The 20,498-nt window shown below is 41.8% G+C and overlaps 1 protein-coding gene across 6 annotated transcripts in view; it reads left to right on the top strand.

Annotated features, from left to right (window-relative positions):
- PTK2 (protein tyrosine kinase 2) overlaps positions 1 to 20,498 on the top strand; it is a 271,928-nt gene that overhangs the window by 71,339 nt on the left and 180,091 nt on the right. For 5 of the 6 annotated variants that reach the window (XM_055314396.1, XM_055314395.1, XM_055314394.1 and 2 more), the window contains one exon: positions 18,276 to 18,502. In XM_055314396.1, coding sequence (XP_055170371.1) covers positions 18,308 to 18,502 — 195 coding nt within the window. In that variant the 5' untranslated portion in view covers positions 18,276 to 18,307. Of the gene's footprint in view, positions 1 to 18,275; positions 18,503 to 20,498 lie in introns of those variants that run through there. The other variant, XM_055314397.1, reaches the window with a different exon arrangement.

The raw sequence follows: 20,498 nt of genomic DNA, 5'->3' as shown, positions 1-20,498 counted from the left end.
AATCATTATTTTATTATGCACAGTAGTTTAACTCCATGTTGTCATTACGCTGTTTTGCTTTTGCGTAGTGCTCCCCAAAGAGAACCCATGGAGATATTTTCCCAAAGGTAAACATACATCTTTTTCTTAGGAGTACAAAGACTCAGTTACAGCCGTGAAATTCTAGGGTTTTGTAAAAGGCTTTAAAGAGCCCCAGACAGAATAGCAGATGCCTCCTCTCCACCCCCAAACCGAGAGCAGATGGGGCCCACCAAGGCTTATTCCCCTTCCAAAAGTCCAGCTCCCTGCTCCTTGACTCCAGGCAGGAAGCATCTCCGTTTGCACGAGTTCACGCGTGTGGGCCTGTGTTGTTCCTGGTAGCAAATACCAAACTGAAGTGACTCTTCTACTGCTTACTCATCCGCCTTCCGCAAACAGTGTCTGCCCCTCTTGTGCTCTATGTCTCTGTGGAATGGTGCCACTTTCCCACTCAGTTACCTGAGCAAGGAAGATGGCTGCTGACTTTCCTTTAATCTTATATGTGCACCTTAGTCAACCCCTGTCCTCTTGACTTTTTTTTTTTTTTTTAAGATTTTATCTATTTATTCGTGAAAGACAGAGGGAGAGAGAGGCAGAGACACAGGCAAAGGGAGAAGCAGGCTCCATGCCAGGAGCCCGACGTGGGACTCAATCCCGGGTCTCCAGGATCACGCCCTGGGCCGAAGGTGGCGCTAAACCGCTGAGCCACCCGGGCTGCCCTTAACTTTTTTTTTAAAAAAAAGGTTTTATTTGAGAGCAAGAGACTGAGAGCAAGTGAGAGGGAGTACAAGCAGGATGAGAGGCAGAGGGAGAAGCCGACTCCAGCTCAGCGGAGAGCCCAATGCAAGGCTTGATCCCAGGAGTCCAGGATCATGACCTGAGCCAAAGGCAGATGCTTAACTGACTAAACCACCCAGGTGCCCCCCCCCCCCACTTGACTTTTTTTTACTGCTCTTAAGTCTTTCCATTTCTTGGGTCATAGTTAGTGCTGTCAGAATTATAACAGAAGCTTTCTGATTGGGTTAAATGGGCTTACTTGCTGCCCAGGTGCATATCCTAACACCAGTCATGCTCCCCACTTGCGTCTGGAGCTGGGCCTTGTCTAGCCTCTCTGCTGTTTGAACGAAGGCCACGTTGGCCTTTGCATGGACTCCCTGGATCATTGACCTACACCTGTAGCCGTGTCTTTTGCTGGATATACCCATTCTCAAGATCCCAGCTTGGAATTCATATTCTGTAGGAAGTTGACTGTGCCCTAAGTCTGGACGATACCGATTTTCCTGACATCACCCCCTAACACTTTTTCATGTACTTCTCTGTGATTGTCTTCCTAATTAGGGCCATAGGGGCAGGGACTGTCTCCTGTGCACTGTTCTATTACCAGTCTGTCTCTTTCCTAATACCAATCTCTCCTGATATCCTGGTGCCCAGGAGAACACCTTTTATATAGTCTACTATAATACTTTTTGGTTGGAGCGAGAGGATGAATTAGTGGGTTGGGAAGTAAATAAATACACTAAAGAAAATTTTAATATAACTTGGTAGTTTTGATCCAGGTGTCCTAATGCTGTGGTTTCCAGACAAAACTTGCATAATGATCACGTGGTGATTTTGTTAAAACACAGATTCTTCCTAAGTAATTTGTGGTGGGGCTCTTACAAACTTTAAAATTTTTTTTTTAATTTAAATTCAATTTGCCGATCTTACAACCTCTTGATGATGTCTGTGCTGCTAGTCCGTGGACTATACTCTGATTGGCAGGCGTCTAGTGTGGAAGTGGAAGCACAGACTGTGGAGCCAGCACACATAGCTGTGTGATCTTGGGCAAATCATTTAGCCTCTCACTATCTGTGCCCACAGATGAGGCTGATACCAGGAGCTGCCATGTGGTGTGGGTTTGCAGGTATTTGCTGCTGAATCATTGGCGTCAGCTTCCTCACTATGTGTGTATGTAGCATGTTCTAGATCACGTGGTCTTTGTACACATGTTTATATTTAATCCCTGTGATACTTGTGTGAAGTGCAGTTCAAAACCTAGGTTAAATGTCTTGTTGTCCTGTTAATAGGGTGTTTATAGAGCTGGATTTAAAGCCGCCCAAACTCCTATCTCAGCATCGTGATACCATAGCTACTCCTAATTTTTCAAACTAAGTTTCTGGAGTTAGTTTTAAGAGACTAAAATGTTAAGATGATGATCCAAGCCCATTTAAAATACTATTTTTTTCTTTGTGAACCACTAGACAGGACTGTTTCTTTAAAAAAAGACTTTATTTATTTCATTTTTGAGAGAGAGTATGTGTCTGAGAATGCAAGCAAGGGGAGCAGCAGAGGGAGAGGGAGAAGCAGGAAGCCCAATATGAGGCTCAGTCCCGGACCCTGAGATCATGACCTGAGCCGAAGGCAGAGGCTTGACTGACTGAGCCACCCAGACACCCCAGTTAGGACTATTTTCATGAACTAATGAATTCAAATGCCCAGATGTTCAAGAGGAGCTCCAAGGAGAATTTAGAGCTTTTTCTCTGCATGACTCCTGGCAAATTCTAGTTGCCCTGCCTCTCTGCTCTTCCTGAGCTCACCAGGCTCTGTTTGGGTTGCCCTCCCTGTGCTGCAGTCTAGAAACTGCCTCCTGGCAGAGAGCCAGGTCTCGTTTCCTCTGTTCGCCTCTTTCAGAGGTCATGGTTAGGTACTGCCTGTGTCAGGGTGTGAAAGCATTTGCTTCCTATGTTTTGTGCAGTTTTCTCATGTTGGGGGAATGGCGGCCAATCCAGACCCTGCTACTCGCTCATTTTTAGTTTTTCTCTGCTGTATGGTAGGCTTGTTGTGTACTTGTTAGGATTTGTGTCAGGATTAAATTAAATGAGATAATGTATATAACAGAACTGCTTAGGTAGTTAGCACATTGGCAATATTCAGTAAAAGGCTTTTTATTTTTTATCTTGTAATACAAGACTCACTTTTGCCTTTTCTTTTTTAAGTAAACTCTACACCCACCGTGGGCCTTGAACTTTCAACCCTGAGATCGAGTCTCCTGCCCTACAGATTGAGCCAACCAGGTGCCTCAGTTTTGTCATATTTAATGAAGGCTAAGTATATACTATCTTTGAGTAAAGTGGGATTTTAGTCATGTATTTAGTGAACATCTGCAGAATCGCCTGCCCTGGTTTTCTAGTCAGTGCATCAGCTGTGTGGCTTTCATGTGCCACACGCGGGGCCAGTGGGAGGATCCTTGTCTGCCGGTGGGTCCCGTGTCTTTGTTCTCCTCTGTAGCAAAACGCCGTGAGTTCCTTATGATTCCTTTCTGCACCCCTGTTCTTTATACACTGTTGGACCGCCTCTCAGGCCACCCCCGCCCCCGCCCCATCACTGCACCATGACCTGTCAGGGCACCAAGGTTCTTCCTCCTACCAAGTTGTCCGTTTGGCACATGCTTCCTTGACTTGGTCTCTTAGCCTCTCTGTTTCCCTCCTAGCCCATCGGCTGTAGCTTCTTCGTGTCTTCTGGTAACGAGCAGCTTTCTCTCTTCTGTCTCTAAACATCACAGAGGGCTAGGCTCCGGTCTCACACCTCTTTCAAGTTGGAAAGTGCTTTCAGGGGAACAGACGTGACTCTTTGCCATCTGTAACCCTCCCAGGGCTCAGGGACTCTGCACAGGGCACACAGTGCCTAGTGGGGCTCATCGGAGGGGAGCCAGGAGCCAGACTCAGGATTACTGAGAACAGGAGGTACTGAGGAAGTGGGGGCTGTGGAGTATGGCTGTGGAGCATGGCAAGGAGAACGTGGGCGCTTTGAGGTCAGGAGGAGGTTCAGGAGGAGCACCATGGCCCCCAGCTACAAGTGTGATTTTTCTACTCTTTGAAGGAATCTTACTGAGATAGTCTCTGTAAGGAAAATGTTTTGATGCTGTGTGCAGTATGGGATGTAGAAACTCAGCAGTGTTGAGGGGCCTAAGGGATTAGTGTAGGTTTTCCACGTGGATTTTGAACATCTACATTAAACTGTTTTCCTTTACATCTTTAAATATGTAGTTTAATTATAAAGTAATATTATAAAAAATACTTTAACCATGTTTTCTTTCATCTGGGAAATTTGCAGTTAATAAAGACGTGTTCAAGAATGTGTATCATGATTAATGTGCTCAGTAGAAGTGATGAGGAACCATGCATGGACTTCCTCAGCCTGGCTTCAAAGGGACGGTCCTTACTGTGATTTCCAGGAGAGTGGCGGGTCTGCCGTGTGACACAGACATGCATCCAGCCTCCCTCCAGTCATCTACCCGCTCCATCTAGCTGCACTTACTCCACTTCTTTTCATGTTAGCTGTTAGCCACCATTGATTGAATGATAAATCTCTTCCTGCCTTCCTCTTCCCATTGCCAGTCAGTCCCCAGGGGACTGCATTGGAAACCTCCTTTACAAGATGTGCCAGACCCACCAGGTTTCTCTGGCCTTTCCTCCTATATGTGTGATAATATGTGGCACATCCATCAGCATGTGCTTACTTTTAGTACGGGGACTATGGTAGTGCGTGTGTGTCCCTGTGTGAGTACTGAGTAAAGTGAACTGAGGATCTCGGGCAGAGGATCTTGGGCAGAGAACATTGTTAGGTGGGGCTAAAGGGGCTCCTTGGTGTTTAGATGTATGGTGTACCTTAACTGAAAGGGCTTCAGGGTCACTCTGTCACAACCTGGCCACTGAGGAGCTTTGTGTCCTTGAATGTGCAGTGTCTTTCATCTTAGACTTTTATATCGGGATAACCAGGCAAGCACCATCCACCTCTAGCAGTTGTGGTGGAAATGAAATTAAACGAGGTGACCTGTGTCGTCCCATGCACCAGAAGTGATAATATTAACTATTTGTGATAAGTCTTGGTACTGGGCAGACATTTGTCTACCTTGGGGGGACTGCTGGTCTTAGAGCTAGGGTCCAAGTATGAGTTTTAGGGGATCCATGAACTTTGCAATGACATACAAAATTTCGTGTATTTTAGTATGTATACATTTTTCTCTTGAAAATGTTTACATTTCTTAGCAAATTCTCAAATATCTCTGTCATCAGTATGTACATAGGTGCATATGTATGTCCATTTGTGCATAAAGAACTCCTTTCATAGAAAGTAGTAAATGATCAGTAATTTGGTATTTGCAAGCATCACTGATTGTACGTGTTTTGCAAAATGGCATGGTTATATACAGTTAGAAGAGAGGCCTAAGCAGAAATGTAAAAATCAAGAACAGCTGGCATTTATAAAATGTGGCCACCTGAATTGCTTTTTTGCTAGGTAGGTTGGTAACTGTGGCTCAGGCAATATATTTAGCCAGTGTGCTTTGGTGTGGCATATTGCTTTTGGCCAATTGTTGCATAAGAGTCTTCTGACAAAAATTTTTGTTCTTATTTTGTGCAAAAAGGTACATAATTGAAACATAGCACATATACTGTAAAATGCACACATCCTGTGTAGGTTTAACTACTACCTTCCCTATCAGTGTTTACTGACCCTAGCAGCTTCCCTCATGTTCCTGGCAATCAGCATCCCTGAGGAGGTGACCCACCTTGATCTCTGTCACCTTGACTCAGTTTTGCCTGTTTATCAGAATGTCCATTAGATTCATCCATGTTGTTGCATGTAGCACTTAATAATTTTTCATTGCTGTATGGTATTCCACTTAAGAATATACCACAGTTTCTTTTATTATTGATGGATGTTTGGGCTGTTCCAGTTTTGAACTATATGAATAGTGCTGCTGTGAATACCACATGTGTCTTTTGGTGACTGTGCGCCTGTATTTCTCTTTGGTGTGTACTTAAGAGTGAAATGGTTGGTCGTAGCGTGAGGTGCTCTTCAATTATATCAGAGATCATTTCCAAGATGCTTGTATCAAATTACAGCCCACCTACCAGTGTAGAAAAGCTCTACAAATTAAATTAAAATTTTGGAGCCATAGAAAAATTACACTTAAAAATTATAAAAATAGAAAATACAAATATAGATATAATATTAAAATGTAAATAGAAACAAATTTTAAAAATTGAGAAAATTCACATAGCAAAAATTTCACATAACATGAAATTCTCCGTGTGATTTTAAGTATACACACAAGATTGCATAACCATCAACACCATCCAGCTCCATCACCCCAAAAAGAAACCTAATATCCGTTGCCATTCACTCCCCACCTTCTTTGCCGCAGCCTCTGGCAAGCACTTACCTACTTTCTGTCTCCTGGGATTCGCCTGTTCTGGAGTTGTCAAATAAATGGATCCCACAACATTCAGTCTTTCATCTGGCTTCTTTTACTTACCATCATCTTGTCAAGGTTTATCCATGTTGTAGTGGCACCAGTACCTTGTTCCTAGTTATGGCTGAATGCTCTTCTGGGCTGATGTATGGATAGGCCAGTTTGTTTCTCCATTCATATTATTAAATGTTACTCTTCTGTTAGAATAAAGAAGATGGAGATTATTAAGCATTATCTTTTACATTTGTGTCTTGATACGATCTGTGGTTGATTGGCTGCAACTTATCAAAGTTTACTTTGAGCATGAGGATGGCTGTCTGGGGAGGCAGCGTCAGTTACCTGCGGGTGCTCCTAGAAATGGTGCAATGTGTGTGACGTGCTTGTGTGTTGTGTAACTTTGGCTAGTGCCTTCCTGGAGGCCTTTCTTTAGGCCACTTCTGGGCCATTTTCCTTGTCATGGTTTCTCTAAACCCCCTTTTGATCCATTTCAGTTTCTTTTGTTGCTCTAGCTTTAATTGGATCTTAGTTCCATACAGTGGCTTTCTTAAAATGTTTACATACCTAGCTGCCCGACACAGAGGAAGATGCTAACACAACAGTCACGAGGAACTGTGGGAATCCTCATTATGATGGTTTTCTAGTTGGTTCAGGCCTTAGAGAAAAAAGTCCTTTGGGTCAGGTTGGTCCCTCTTGGCTAACAAAGAGAATTCTTTTTTTCTTGGGTGATCCAAAAATTATTTTCCCTTTCCTAAATTATTTACCCAGCATACATATTGTAGAGTTTCCACCTTGGCTATCCAGTGAATAGTTGAGAATAACTATGGCATATAAGACTATGAGCTAATGAGTTTTTGCTGGTGAGGTGAGTCCTTAGAGCTTGTGCTGGTGCCATAGCTGCCTGTAATGTATGGATTCTGTGCTCTGGATTGGAAGCTTTCTAGCCAGCATAGAAATTCTCACGCAAACTGGTGAACCACAGGTTTTCAGACCCTTCCCTGCAAAATGTCACATCAGGCTATTGATAAATACAAGTAACTGAAGGTCATTTTGATCCGTAATGCAGGGGACAATCATCTGATTTCACAAAGAATAATTGAGTGGTTATGTTCTGAGAGGATACAGATGTATTACATGTGACACCTGGCTTTTAACAATTAGTCTGCACTTAAATTGGCCTGGGTGGGGAGTACAGGTACCTTGAGAGAAGTGAAGTAGATCCATGCTAGTGTCTGTGTAGTTTTCTGAGGAAGGCTGTCAGCCCAGACTGTTGAACTTCAGGCTCATGTTTTTTCCTGTTCCCCAAAGTCCCTGAGCTCTCTTGCGGTTCAAGGAAATACCAGTATCCTTGGTTAGTTACTGGGGCCTGGAGCCTAGTTTAAGTGTCTTGGGGTTAATAATATTCTGGTATTGAAGGTAAAAGGAAATGTGATTCTCAGTTTTGGGATGAAATATAGTACCATTTGGGTTCATAGCTTCAGTTCTAAGGTCCTTGCTAGAAAGTTTTAGGTAGAGAGAGAATCACATGGGCAGTTGGATAGATGATGTCCACTAATGTGCTTGTTGTGGAAAGATAGGAGGGCAGAGACGACTGGAGCTCAATGTAAAATAAAGATGTCTAACACCTATCACTTCTGGTAGGGCCAATTGGGTTATCTGATTTAAGTCCAAGCGGATTCATTAAATTGAACTGGACAACTGTCTTCATGATACCGGGAATACTAGAGTAGAAACATACCTGCTTGTTGTGTGGAGGACCTCCAGGATTCTTCTTTTACCTTTACAGGTGTTTGTACATGTTTCAGGCATCATCATTGTGATTTTAAGACATGTCTCAGGGCAGCCCCAGCGGGTTAGCGCCGCCTTCAGCCCAGGGCGTGATCCTGGATCGAGCCCCCTGTCGGGCTCCCTGCATGGAGCCTGCTTCTTCCTCTGCCTGTGTCTCTGCCTCTCTCTCTCTCCCTCTGTGTCAGTCATGAATAAATAAATAAAATCGTAAAAAAAAAAGACATGTCTCAAATAAGATATTATTTCCCTCCCAATTTCTTTTTTTTTTTAATATTTTTTCTTTATTTATTTATGATAGAGAGAGAGAGAGAGAGAGAGAGAGAGAGAGAGAGAGAGAGAGGCAGAGACACAGGCAGAGGGAGAAGCAGGCTCCATGCACCGGGAGCCCGATGTGGGATTCGATCCCGGGTCTCCAGGATCGCGCCCTGGGCCAAAGGCAGGCGCCAAACCACTGCGCCACCCAGGGATCCCCTCCCTCCCAATTTCTAATGAGAGATGTCTACAGAGAAAACCACCTTTGTTTTCATAGCATGCTGAATTCATACACAACCATGAAGGCCTGTCTCCTGTTAGTATAGATTTGTAACAAGTAAGCTTTAAATGGGAGGGCATATGCCTGTTAGAGCTGTCAGTGCAGCCACTTCAGCACACAGAGGTGGCTTCTGTAACACAGGGATCAGAAGTTTAGGAAACCTAGAGGCACCTGGGTGGCTCAGATGGTTGAGTGTCTGACTCTTGGTTTCAGCTCAGGACGTGGTCTCATGGGTTGTGGGATTGAGCCCTGCGATGAGCCCTGCATACTGTGTAGCATTGGGCTCCACTCAGTAGGGAAGCTGCTTGAGATTCTTTCTCTCACTCTGTCCTCCACCCCACTCATAGACACGTGCTATCTCCCTCCCCCCTCAAATAAATCAATTTTTAAAAAAATTTTAAGAAATCCAGCACAGGATATACCTTAATTATTTTTAATATTCTAAATTGACAAAGCACTTATGTATTTTTTGAGCTTTTTTTTTTCAAGTCCAAAAAAACGAGAAGGGTTTTTGGCAATGTTAGAAATATCCAATGTAGAAAGTTATTATAATATCAAGAAAGGAAAAGATCCGTTTTCCATGTGGATCCCAAGACAGAATCTCTTTATTTTCAGTCTTTAGCTAATTAGATGTATGGAAAAGATTATTTCTGATTATTTCTAGTTTTTCCTTGTTTCATAGGATAAGGAAACAGATCATGATGTTGGCCAGTGGCCACCTCTACATTTCTGAGTTTACATATACACAAGTAAGGGGGTATCTGGGTGGCTCAGTGGACGAGCGTCTGCTTTCAGCTCAGGTCATGATCCCAAGGTCCTGGGATTGAGTCCTCTATCAGGCTCCCCGCAGGGAACCTGCTTCTCCCTCTGCCTATGTCTCTGCCTCTCCCTCTGTGTCTCATGAACAAATAAAATCTTTAAAAAATGTATACACAAATAGAGGTGCGGGATGGCTTAATCAGTGAAGCATCTACCTTTGGCTCAGGTCATGCTCTGGGTCCTGGGATCGAGGCCCGTTTCTATCTCCCTGCCAAGTGGGGAGTCTGCTTCTCCCTCCCCTTCTAACTCTCTCTCTGCTCATGCTCTTTCTCTCTTTCAAATAAATAAAATCTTTTAAAAAAAATAAAATAAAATCTTTAAATAAATACACACAAGTAGGCTATGATACACTTAACGCGTTTAACTATAGATATAAAACCTATTCATGTTAACAGCACTTTGTTAGTGTGGGTTTTATAAATAACAGATATGTTTAAATAGGCTGAATGTTAGTCTGTATGTAACTCAGCACAGTTGTATTCTTTATATTTTGCCATTCCTCATTTCCTTAGGATTTTTTTAAGTCTCCAAAAATTATTTACCAATTACTTTCAAGGTCTCAATACTAGCAATCTTAGAAATTAATTTAAAGTTGATATTAAAGACTAATGTTCAATATTTTCATCAGAAATATGGCATTAAAATTTTTACAGTGATACCTCAAATAAAGTGATTTACATAATTTGTCCTATTATCTGAAATCCAAAAAATGATCCGTTTAATAAAGATATTAGTTGAATTATTATTTAGGTAGTCCATGCTTTGCATGGTTCCAATATGCACAAATATTAATTTCTGTGGCTTGGTTAAGTAATACCAGTCCTCAACAGAATGGTTCAATTTTAGTTAACACATATAGCGACTAAGTAGTTGCATAAAGTACAAACTCAGCTTACAAATCACTACATAGATAACAGATGTGAAGTGTGACCACTCACGGTACCTCTTTGTCAGTGTGTTGGTGAGTGGCCACCAGGCATCTGTTACTCAGTTCATACACAGACAGCAAAGTGTATAGTCGTGGTGCCTTGTTTGCTAGTGACGTTTTACTAAACTTCTGTGACATTTTACAAATATGGATAATCATAGGAGGGAATTGGGCAGTAAAGGTGAAATGCAGAGTTGAAACAGGAAATGGTAACACTAAAAGTGAAATTGAACGAGCTGAGGACCTGTGAAGCTGGTGAGCAAGCAGCAGGAGCCGCAAAGCCCTCACTTGCATGAAACAAATGTAGGGACCAGTAGGCATAGTTGCATTCATTTGGCCAGTGGACCCGGAGTTATTTCAACTTTTAAAGCCTGTGCTTCGTGAAGTTTAGACAGGCTCTAAATGCTATGGCTGGAGACAATGGAGACCCAGGAATCCCAGCAGCATGGCAGGAAATAATGAAGAGTAGTAGTGTGTAGTGAGTGTGTGTTGTGGCAGAAACTTGCCACACCACATGGATCACTTTGCTCTGAGACAGTCACAGAAACAGAGAGCTGACTGTAGGAATGTTGACTTCGCTGCGGGGCCAGTTGTGTCGTCAGAGGAGCTTCATAAATAAAGGTGAACTTACTGACAGGTGAAGAAAACAGTTCTGACAAAAAAGAGGATGTCCCGGAGGAGGTGATGTGACAAAGCTCCTATCAGAGATGCTCTCAGAGATGGTCTATGACACTGAACAGACCAAGGATAAAATGTTGGATGCTGACCCAGAACTTTGAAAGGAGTATGGCAGTTTGCCGAGGTGCTGGAAAGATGCTCACTCTGTCTTTAGTCGTTAGAGAGAGGTGAAGAAAAGGCAGATGCTGTTCAAACCACTTCTGTCAAGTCATTGTATGGTTGTCTTACGCTCGTGTGCAAAGCGAAAACCACTGGTACTCGCTTTAGTTGGAACACGTGATATTAGTTATCTGTTGCTGATAACAAGTCATCCTAGTGGCTTAAAATGGAAAGAATTATTTATTTTGTTTAGATCTGTGGTCTGGACAGGGCTCAGCAGGGACATCTGTTTCCATGTGGTGGGAGCCAGGGTGGCACAACCAGGAACCTGAGGGGCCACTTGCGGGATGGTGCTGCCACATGTCAGAAGTTGATGCTGGGTGTCAGTGGGAAGACGAGCTCAGTTCTTGGGCTTCTTGAATTTCTGGATAACATGGTGGTTGGATTTCATGAGCGAGCATCCCAAGAGAACCAAGGGAATCTAGTTTGCCTTTTAATACCTACTGTGGGTTGTTTCTTAGGCTAGTCAGAAGCCCCCCCTCCCCTCCCCTGAGTTTCAAGGGGAAGGGACATAGCCTCCACCTGTTGAAGAGAGAGTCGGAGTCACACTGGAAGAAGAGCATTGGGAGCAGCAGGTACTATTAGAGCTAGTTTTGGAAAATTCAGGCTGTTACACAGTGATATTGTAACATTAAATATTTAAGTAATATTAGCTCTTTATTAAGTAAATCAGTATAGGAAATATAGTAAATTCAGGTTAGACTTTTTATGAGAAGAGAAACTCAAGTCTTGTGTGAAAGAACAACATTTGGGAGAAGAAAGGTCTTTTTTTTTTAGGATTTTACTTATTCATGAGACCGAGGGGTGGGGTAGAGACATAGCCAGAGGGAGAAGCAGGCTCCCTGAGGGGAGCCTGATGTGGGATTCGATCCCAGGACCCCAGATCACGACCTGAGCCAAGGGCAGACGCTCAACCCCAGCTGCCCCGAGAAGAAAGTTTTTACACCAGTCTAGTTTGTTTAAGGATTTACTATCAATAGAATCATCACCAACTTCTTAAAAATTCTCCAAACTTGTTTATGTTTTAATTTTTTAAAAAAAACTTAGCTGTATCAGTTTGCATTCTTTGCTGCTTCTCTAATATTTTGGCAAGCATCTCAAGTTTTATTAAAGGGCCGGCATATTTCAAGCATGATCAGTTTGCTGTCTTGGTGGGATCTTAGTGTGTATAGTGAATATCATCTAGGGAACTTTGGAAGGTGTTTGTTTCCTCTCTCTTTCGTGCTGTTTTATGGAACATTTATATCAGACTGGGTGGGGAGGCTCAGTATGAACTCCAGTTTTCGTCAGCACCTTGTTCCTCACACCCTGACTTGGGATTGGCCTACTTCTTTCAAGAGAAGAAAAAGTGTCTGCCTTCCATGTTAAAGAGAGAGCCAAGGCTCTGATAGCAGCGAGGTCAGCATCCCAGTTGTAGGGCTGCAGGCAGCCTGCGCCCTGGTGCAGGGCTGTGTGAGCCGGGGCAGTGTGCTGAGTGTCAGAGCCCCCTGCTGCCTGAGCGGCCCTGCGGCAGGCTGGCCTTGGTGCTGGAACTGTTGATAGTCTAGGACAGAATAAGCGTACACCTGGGGTGCACATCTGGCTAGAAACTTTGATAGTTTGGCAGTAGTTTTCTGTTAATTAATCTTGATGATAGAAGTTTTGTGCTTTTGTCTTTCATATTTAGATTTCATTTTCTTAGAAGTTCTTTTTCATTGTATTTTACACAGCTGTTGATCTAGGACAGATTGGAAATTAAAACAGAATTTTCACCACAGATAGTTTCAGAGCTATGGATCTGTGCCATGTCAAGCCAGCTTCAGTTTTTAAAATCTTTTCATTTCCTCCTCTTTGACAGGTGTTTGCAAAAGATACTTGGTAGTGCACACAGGTAGCAGCTGCCGATGGCTGATTAGTCTTGGCAAATTGTAAAAAGTAGAACTGGCCACAGATTATAGAGGACTACAGTTACAGAGCCCTGCAAAGCCTACCTCTCTGCAGTGAGGATGGTGGAGGGCTTGTTTCATTTATAGCCACAGAGAGTGGCAGCCCTGGTTGTACGGCGTTAGCCATGGGTTAAAAGCAAATAGAGAACCCCACAGACAACACAGGGAATTCTCTCAGTTGTTAGAAACACAACGTGTACCGAAAAGCATCGTTTGCGACTTCTCATTCCATTGTCGAGACCATCCCTCAAACTGACTGAACCAAAGTTTTGTGACTTTTTTGTGGTTTTGTGACTACTAAAGAGATGACAGAGATGCCAAGATCTCAGAATCTTCCAGACCAACAAAAAAGACAAACGTGAATGCTATCAGAAGGGGAGGTGGGTGGTTCTCAACAGAATCTGATCCAGAACTGTCTACAAGAGTCAGGGAAGGCTTAGTGGTGGAAATATTGCCAATTTGAGAATTTATAATTCAAATCTCAAATAGGATTTTGACAAGCAGATGAAAGCACGAAACTGGGAAAGAAAACCACATTCTGTCATGGAGAGCTGCTTCACTCTGGTAATGTTGTAGCAATGCTTTATCTTATAAAAAATGTTTTGGCCTACTTCTTGAAGACTTACAAAGGATTTTGCCATTAATTTGGGCCATGGACGTGTATTTGCATAGTGTTTTTGGTTTGGCTTCTCCCCCCGCCCCGGCACACTCAGTAATACAGGTAGTGATTTTCACTGCTGGGATGTCAGTTCCTCTGAGCACTCCAGAGACACTGGGTTGCTTCTCAGGACACAGTTGGCACTGTATTAACTCATCCTTATTGCCCAGCTTGGGGAGCAAATGAGATTGCCGAAACAATCAGAAGTATCATTGATTATATTTGATCATCTAGTAATGTTGCTGAATTCATGTATTAATTCTAGTAGTTTTCCTATATAGTCTTACAGATTTTCTTCATACATAATCATGCAGTCTGGGAATAATGATATTTTTATTCCTTCCTTCCCAACTCTGTTTTATTTCTCTTTTTTGCTCAGGGAACCTAGTTAATAGGACTTCCAGAGCAATATCAATTAGAAGCAGTACTTGTGGATATTCATGGACTCGCTTCTGTTCTTGGAGGCATGGCAGGGGCTCTTCCCACCAGTATTTAAGTTAGGTTAATGTAAATACTCATCATCAGTTCAAGGAGTTTCTTTCTGTTTTGTCTTTGCTAAGAGTTTTTATCGTGAGTAGTTGGTAAATAAAAAAAGCATGCAGATGCTTTTTCTGCATATATTAAGACAGCTATGGTTCTTCTCCTTTCTGAAATGTGGTCAGTTATATCGATTGCTTTTTTAAAAAATTAAGACAGTTTTTTTTTTCTAGAGCAGTTTTAGGTTCACAACAAAATTGAGGGGAACGCACAGAGATTTCCCATCTGCCCCCCTATTCTTTTAATTTTAAAGATTTTATTTATTTATTCATGAGAGACACACAGCTAGAGAGAGAGAGAGAGAGAGAGAGACAGAGACAGAGACAGAGACAGAGAGACAGAGACACAGGCAGAGGGAGAAGCAGGCTCCATGCAGGGAGCCTGATATGGGACTCAATCTCAGGTCTCCAGGATCAGGCCCCGGGCCTAAGGCGGCGCTAAACTGCTGAGCCACCCATGCTGCCCTCTGCCCCCTATTCTGATGCATGCACAGTCTTCCACATTATCAGCATCCCCAGCAGAGGGGTACGTGTGTTTATAACTGATGAACCCGTGCTGACACATCAGTATCACCTGAAGTCCATAGTTTACCTTAGGGTTCACTCTTGGTGGTACATTTTGTGGTTTTGGACAGATGTATAGTGACATAATCTTTTCACTGCCCTAAAAATCGTTTGTGCTCCACCTTTTCATCCCTGTTCCCCAAACTCTGCATCCACTGAAATTTTTACTGTCTCTATGGTTTTGTCATTTCCAGAATGTTATATAGTTGGAATCACAGAGTATGATCAACTTCTCTCACTTAGGAATACACATTTAAGTTTCCTCCAAGTTCCTCCAAGCATTGTTTGGTAGCTCATTACTTTTTAGCACTAAATAATATTCCGTTGTCTGGATGGCCCACATTTTGTTTATCCATTCACCTCCTGAAGGGTGTCTTGGTGGCTTCCAAGCTTTGGCAGTATGAAGAAGGCTACAGTAAACATAGATTGCTTTTTGAATGCTAAACCAGCTTCGCATGCCTCTATTGGAGCCCTCTTGGTCATAGTATGTTATTTTAAACATTGTGTGATTAAATTTGCTGATGTCTTGTTAAGATTTTTGCACCTGTGTTTATAAGAAAGATTAATTTGTACGTTTTCTTGTATTTTCCTTGTCTGGCTTTGTATCATTGTTTTGCTGGTCTCATAGGATAAGTTGGGGAATATACTCTATTTGTTCAGTAGAAGAATTTCTGTAAGATTAATATTCTTCCTTAAATTATTGGAAAAATTCAGATATTCCTTTGTGGGAAGAATTTTAATTATGGATTGACCATTTTTAACAGAGCAGGTCTATTTAGGCTTTTTATTTCTGGTTTTGGTTTTGTACAGCAATAGTTTATAATGGCTTAAGTTGTACTTTGCAAAGAATTGTGTATACATCTTAGGGTGCCTGGGTGGCTCAGTTGGTTAAGTGCCTGCCTTCAGCTCAGGTCATGATCCCAGGGTCCTGGGATGGAGCTCCACGCGGGGCTCCCTGGTCAGTGGGGAGCCTGCTTCTCCCTCTCCCTCTACTGCTTCCCCTATTTGTGCGTGTGCACACATGCTCTATGAAATAAATAAATAAATAAAATCTTAAAAAAAAAGAATTGTGTATGCATCTCAACTTTCATGTTTACTGGCATAAAGTTGTTCATGATATTCTCTTATTACCATCTGATATTCTATCATTACCTCCTATTACTAACATTCTCTTATCGGTTCTGCTTGGTTTTTGATGTTGTTCGTTTTTGTCTTTTTTCCTTGATTAGTCTTGCTAGAGGTCTATCAGTTGCATTATTCTTATTAAAAAAAGTATTTGATTTTATTCAGCTTCTAAATTGTATAGTGAGATATGGATATTTAGATAATTAATTTCCAATCTTCATTTCTAATATATGCACTTCATTTCTAATATATAGCTTTTAGGGATGCCAGACTGACTCAGTAGGTGGAACGTGGAGCTCTCAATCTTGGGATTGTAAATTCGAGCCCCAGGTTGGGTGTAGACTTTACTTAAAAATAAAGTCTTGAGGGGATCCCTGGGTGGCGCAGCGGTTTAGCGCCTGCCTTTGGCCCAGGGCACAATCCTGGAGACCCGGGATCGAATCCCATGTCGGGCTCCTGGTGCATGGAGCCTGCTTCTCCCTCTGCCTGTGTCTCTGCCTCTCTCTCTCTCTCTCTCTGACTATCATAAATAAATAAAAATTAAAAAAAAAATAAAGTCTTAAAAAGATTTTAATCTAATCATGTCTCTGCTTGCATGTAGTGTTGATCTTTCTTTTAATTGTATCATCGAATTCAGAATACTTTGAGTTTCTTTTTGGCTAATGGATTACTTGAAATATGTTGCTTAGTTTCCAAATAATTGGGGATTTTCTAGTTATTTTGTTGTTGTCCAGCTTTAGTGTTAGACACAGAATATATCCTAAATAATTTTTGTCCTTTGATGTTTACTGAACCTCACTCTTTCATTTGGCACATGGTCAATTTCACCGATACCTCATGTGCATAGTTAGTGGTATTTCCTTTGCTGAGGGGACTTGAACTTGAGTGTAGTGCTTTCTGTTAGATTGAGTTTGTCGGTCATGCTGTTCTTGTCTTGTTTACTGGGCCCAGGTGGACTCTAGTCCCTTCTGCCTGTCTTCAGCCTCACCTAGCTTCTAGAGGCTCCCTCTGGGCTTGGTTTCAAGATTGGTGACTGTCTTAGGGAACAACTAGCAGAGTGTGTGGCTGGGTTCTCCACCACGTCCCTGCTCACCGGAGTCCTGAGGTCCCCATGCTCATAACTTGGTCTCTCATTGCCAAAGGTTCAGCTGGTTTCTCTCTCATTGGTGGCTTTTTCTTGGATCTTCATGCTCTGGAAGGCCCAGAATTGGCAAATGCCCTTTGGGAAAAGGCAGCTGTTCAGTGTCTCTTCATGTCTCCATCTGTGTCCCCTGCTGTCCTGGTTGCCTCACAACATCCCGGACTCCAAACATTAGGCTGGTTTTTAATCTGACTTCTGAGTTTTCTCAATGGGAGTGTTAGTCTCTCTAGTCTATCCCCCCACATTCAAATGGAAGTCCTCTTGTACACCAACAGACATTGGTTTGTTTATGCTTTCTGGTTTAGTTTTGTTTCCAGTCTCCTGCTGAGGGACTGGCTAAGTGGGAGGACTTGGTCTAAACTACATGGTTTTCATCACCAGTGCCTAGTATGTGTCATGACCACATTGAGTTTCATGTATGAAGAAAGAACTTGTGTCTCCTGTAAAAGTTTTCAAAAGAAGCAGCAGAATTAACATATTTGACTTTCCTGTAAGGTTTTTCCACAGATTTTAAAGGCTGTGATTTTATTTTATTTTATTTTATTTTATTTTTTTTTTAATTTTTTTAAAATTTTTTTATTTATATATGATAGTCACAGAGAGAGAGAGAGAGAGAGAGAGAGAGGCAGAGACATAGGCAGAGGGAGAAGCAGGCTCCATGCACTGGGAGCCCAATGTGGGATTCGATCCTGGATCTCCAGGATCGCACCCTGGGCCAAAGGCAGGTGCTAAACCGCTGCGCCACCCAGGGATCCCTTTTTTTTTTTTAATTTTTTTTTAAATTTTTTTATTTATTTATGATAGTCACAGAGAGAGAGAGAAAGGCTGTGATTTTAAAAGGGGGGAGGATTAGATGACATTGTTTATAGATAATATGGTGAATTTTTGACAGAGCTGAAATAGGCCTCCTGGCCTTGTGATTTGTTAATAAAAATTTAACATATTTATTAGTGATGATGAATTAGATACTGCTCTGGGTGGGGAATACAGTGATTATCTTGGTAAGTCAGGTCTCAGTTCTGATGTTCACCTTCTGCACATGACATAACCATCGAGGAAGAATATAGAACAATGTGTTAATACAAGGATCAGTATGTCACATTTTCATAGATTTTAACCACATTTCATAGATGTCAGATATGGTACACTGACAATTTTTTTTTCTCTTATAGAGTATGACAGATACATAGCATCTAGCAAAATAATGGCAGCTGCTTACCTCGACCCAAACTTGAATCACACACCGAATTCAAGTACCAAGACTCACCTGGGTGCCGGGGTGGAACGCTCCCCGGGGGCAATGGAGCGAGTGTTGAAGGTCTTTCATTATTTTGAAAACAGCAGTGAGCCAGCTACTTGGGCCAGTATTATCAGGCACGGAGATGCTACTGATGTCAGGGTAAGTACATTTTCCTAGCAGACATTCCTCCATGTGTATTTAGGTCAAAAAGGAACGTAGGTTAATGACATACCAAAAATAGATAAAAACTTTTATTACCACATTACAGTAATGTTAACTTTTCCTTTATAATATTTATTCAGTTAATATGTGACTGACCAGAATTTTCATTGTAAAATCTCTTAGGAAAATAATAAGAGAATCATATGTCATTCATATAATGTTATTGACATTCCTCTCTCTCTCTTTTTAAACTCTTTAGGATACAAGGGAACAAAGCAATTAAAATAACCTCTAATACTTAGGAAATAAATTATTTTCTAGAAAGTGAATCTTGAGGGTATCTGCATGACTCCAAATTGGATAGATTCTTCAAAAATTGATTGGTTCTGTGTATCAGATGCTTGTCATGGTTCTGGGGATATGAGGGGTCCCTGCTTCTGCTTACTGTCTATTGGCGGGGAGACACCCACAGCCCTAGTTGCAGTGCAGAGCAGTGTGTGCTTCCCAAGGCCCTCCTGGTGGCGAGGAAGCCTGCGTGAGCGGTGTTGGGTGTAGGTGGTAGTCAGTGGGCGGTCAGTGAGCGTTGTGGCCGAGAATGGGGAAAGGCTCCTCATGGGCCACAGTTGCTGAGCGGGGAGGGTGCAAGGGTCACACTGTGGTTTTAGGAAACTGAGTGCAGGACATAAATTTTCAGCAAGTGTTTACTTTGGCCCAAGTGTTACAGAACCACTGCTCCTTCCTTCCCCTCTACCAACTCCATCTCAAGGGAGGATGATGTCCAGTGCCAGGATGAACAGAGGTCTTTTTTCCCTCTTCTTCTTATAATAATGAATCTAATTAATCTATGTTTAACTTATATGCCTTAGTTATTTTTAAGCAAATTGAAGAGATTGGCAGAATTTAGATTGAAGAACACAGTGTTACATTTGAATTCTGCATAATTTCCCATTATCTCCATAATACTGCAATACTTACTGTTCAGATGGACTATTCAAAGGCACATAATTCATTCAGAGTTTTAATATGTATTAACATCTATTCATGTGCTTTAATGGAAATATAGTAGTCTCTTTTTATAAAGCTTAATGGGTTTTTCTAGTTTTCCTATAGTTTTGTTTTGTATTTAACCTTATAAACACAGTCACTCGGTAGAAAGGCCAACAGCCAGTGTTCTACCTTAATATTAATTGGAGGATTCATGGAGAGAAACCTTGCAAATGTAAAGTTTATGGGAAGGCTCTTAGTATATGTTCTAGTTTTTGTGAATTTCAGTTACAGTAAATGAGGCAGTTTCTTAAAGCATTGCAGCAGCCTTAATAAACTTCAGAGTATTTGTATGGGAGGGAACCTTTTCAGAGATGTGAATTTGACAAGATGTTTAGCAAATATTCATGATTGATTATATCCAAAAACGCACCTTGGAAAGGCTCCACAACAAAAATATTTTGGTATCAAATTTATTGCACACAAGAGGATCAATATCCAGGAGAAAACCAGTGATCACTGGGCATATGTCACACCTTTAGCCAATGTTACAAATTTGCCAGACATGAAAACATTTATATCGTGAAGAAAAATTTAAACTGGATTCATACACCTAAGTTATGAGAACCTATTTGCCGAACTTCTATGAAGATCAATACAAGCAAATCCATGCGACTGAGGACCAGGTGGTTTTATTTCATAGTAATTGATAAATGTTTAAAATTTAATAGCTCCCATCTGTTGATAATTTTCAGCTTGAGGCAAAGCGCTCTCAATTGGCATTGGTTCACCACAGCTTTTCCTGTGATGGAAGGTGGGTCTTATTCATAACCCACTTTCGTTTAATGCTATAACATTTGAAAATGCAGTATTTTAATTATAAATTAATTACAATTTTTGCACAACTGAACAAAATAGTCCCAAAGCACATGTCCATGCAATCTTTCTCCCCAAGAAGCACCAAACAGAGGAACATTACAGATATAGGGACTAGCATACATTGTTTAGG

Source organism: Nyctereutes procyonoides, unplaced genomic scaffold (assembly GCF_905146905.1).
Source record: "Nyctereutes procyonoides isolate TBG_1078 unplaced genomic scaffold, NYPRO_anot_genome, whole genome shotgun sequence".
NCBI classification, from domain to species: Eukaryota; Metazoa; Chordata; class Mammalia; order Carnivora; family Canidae; genus Nyctereutes; species Nyctereutes procyonoides.
This window is presented reverse-complemented; position numbering and strand designations above follow the sequence as displayed.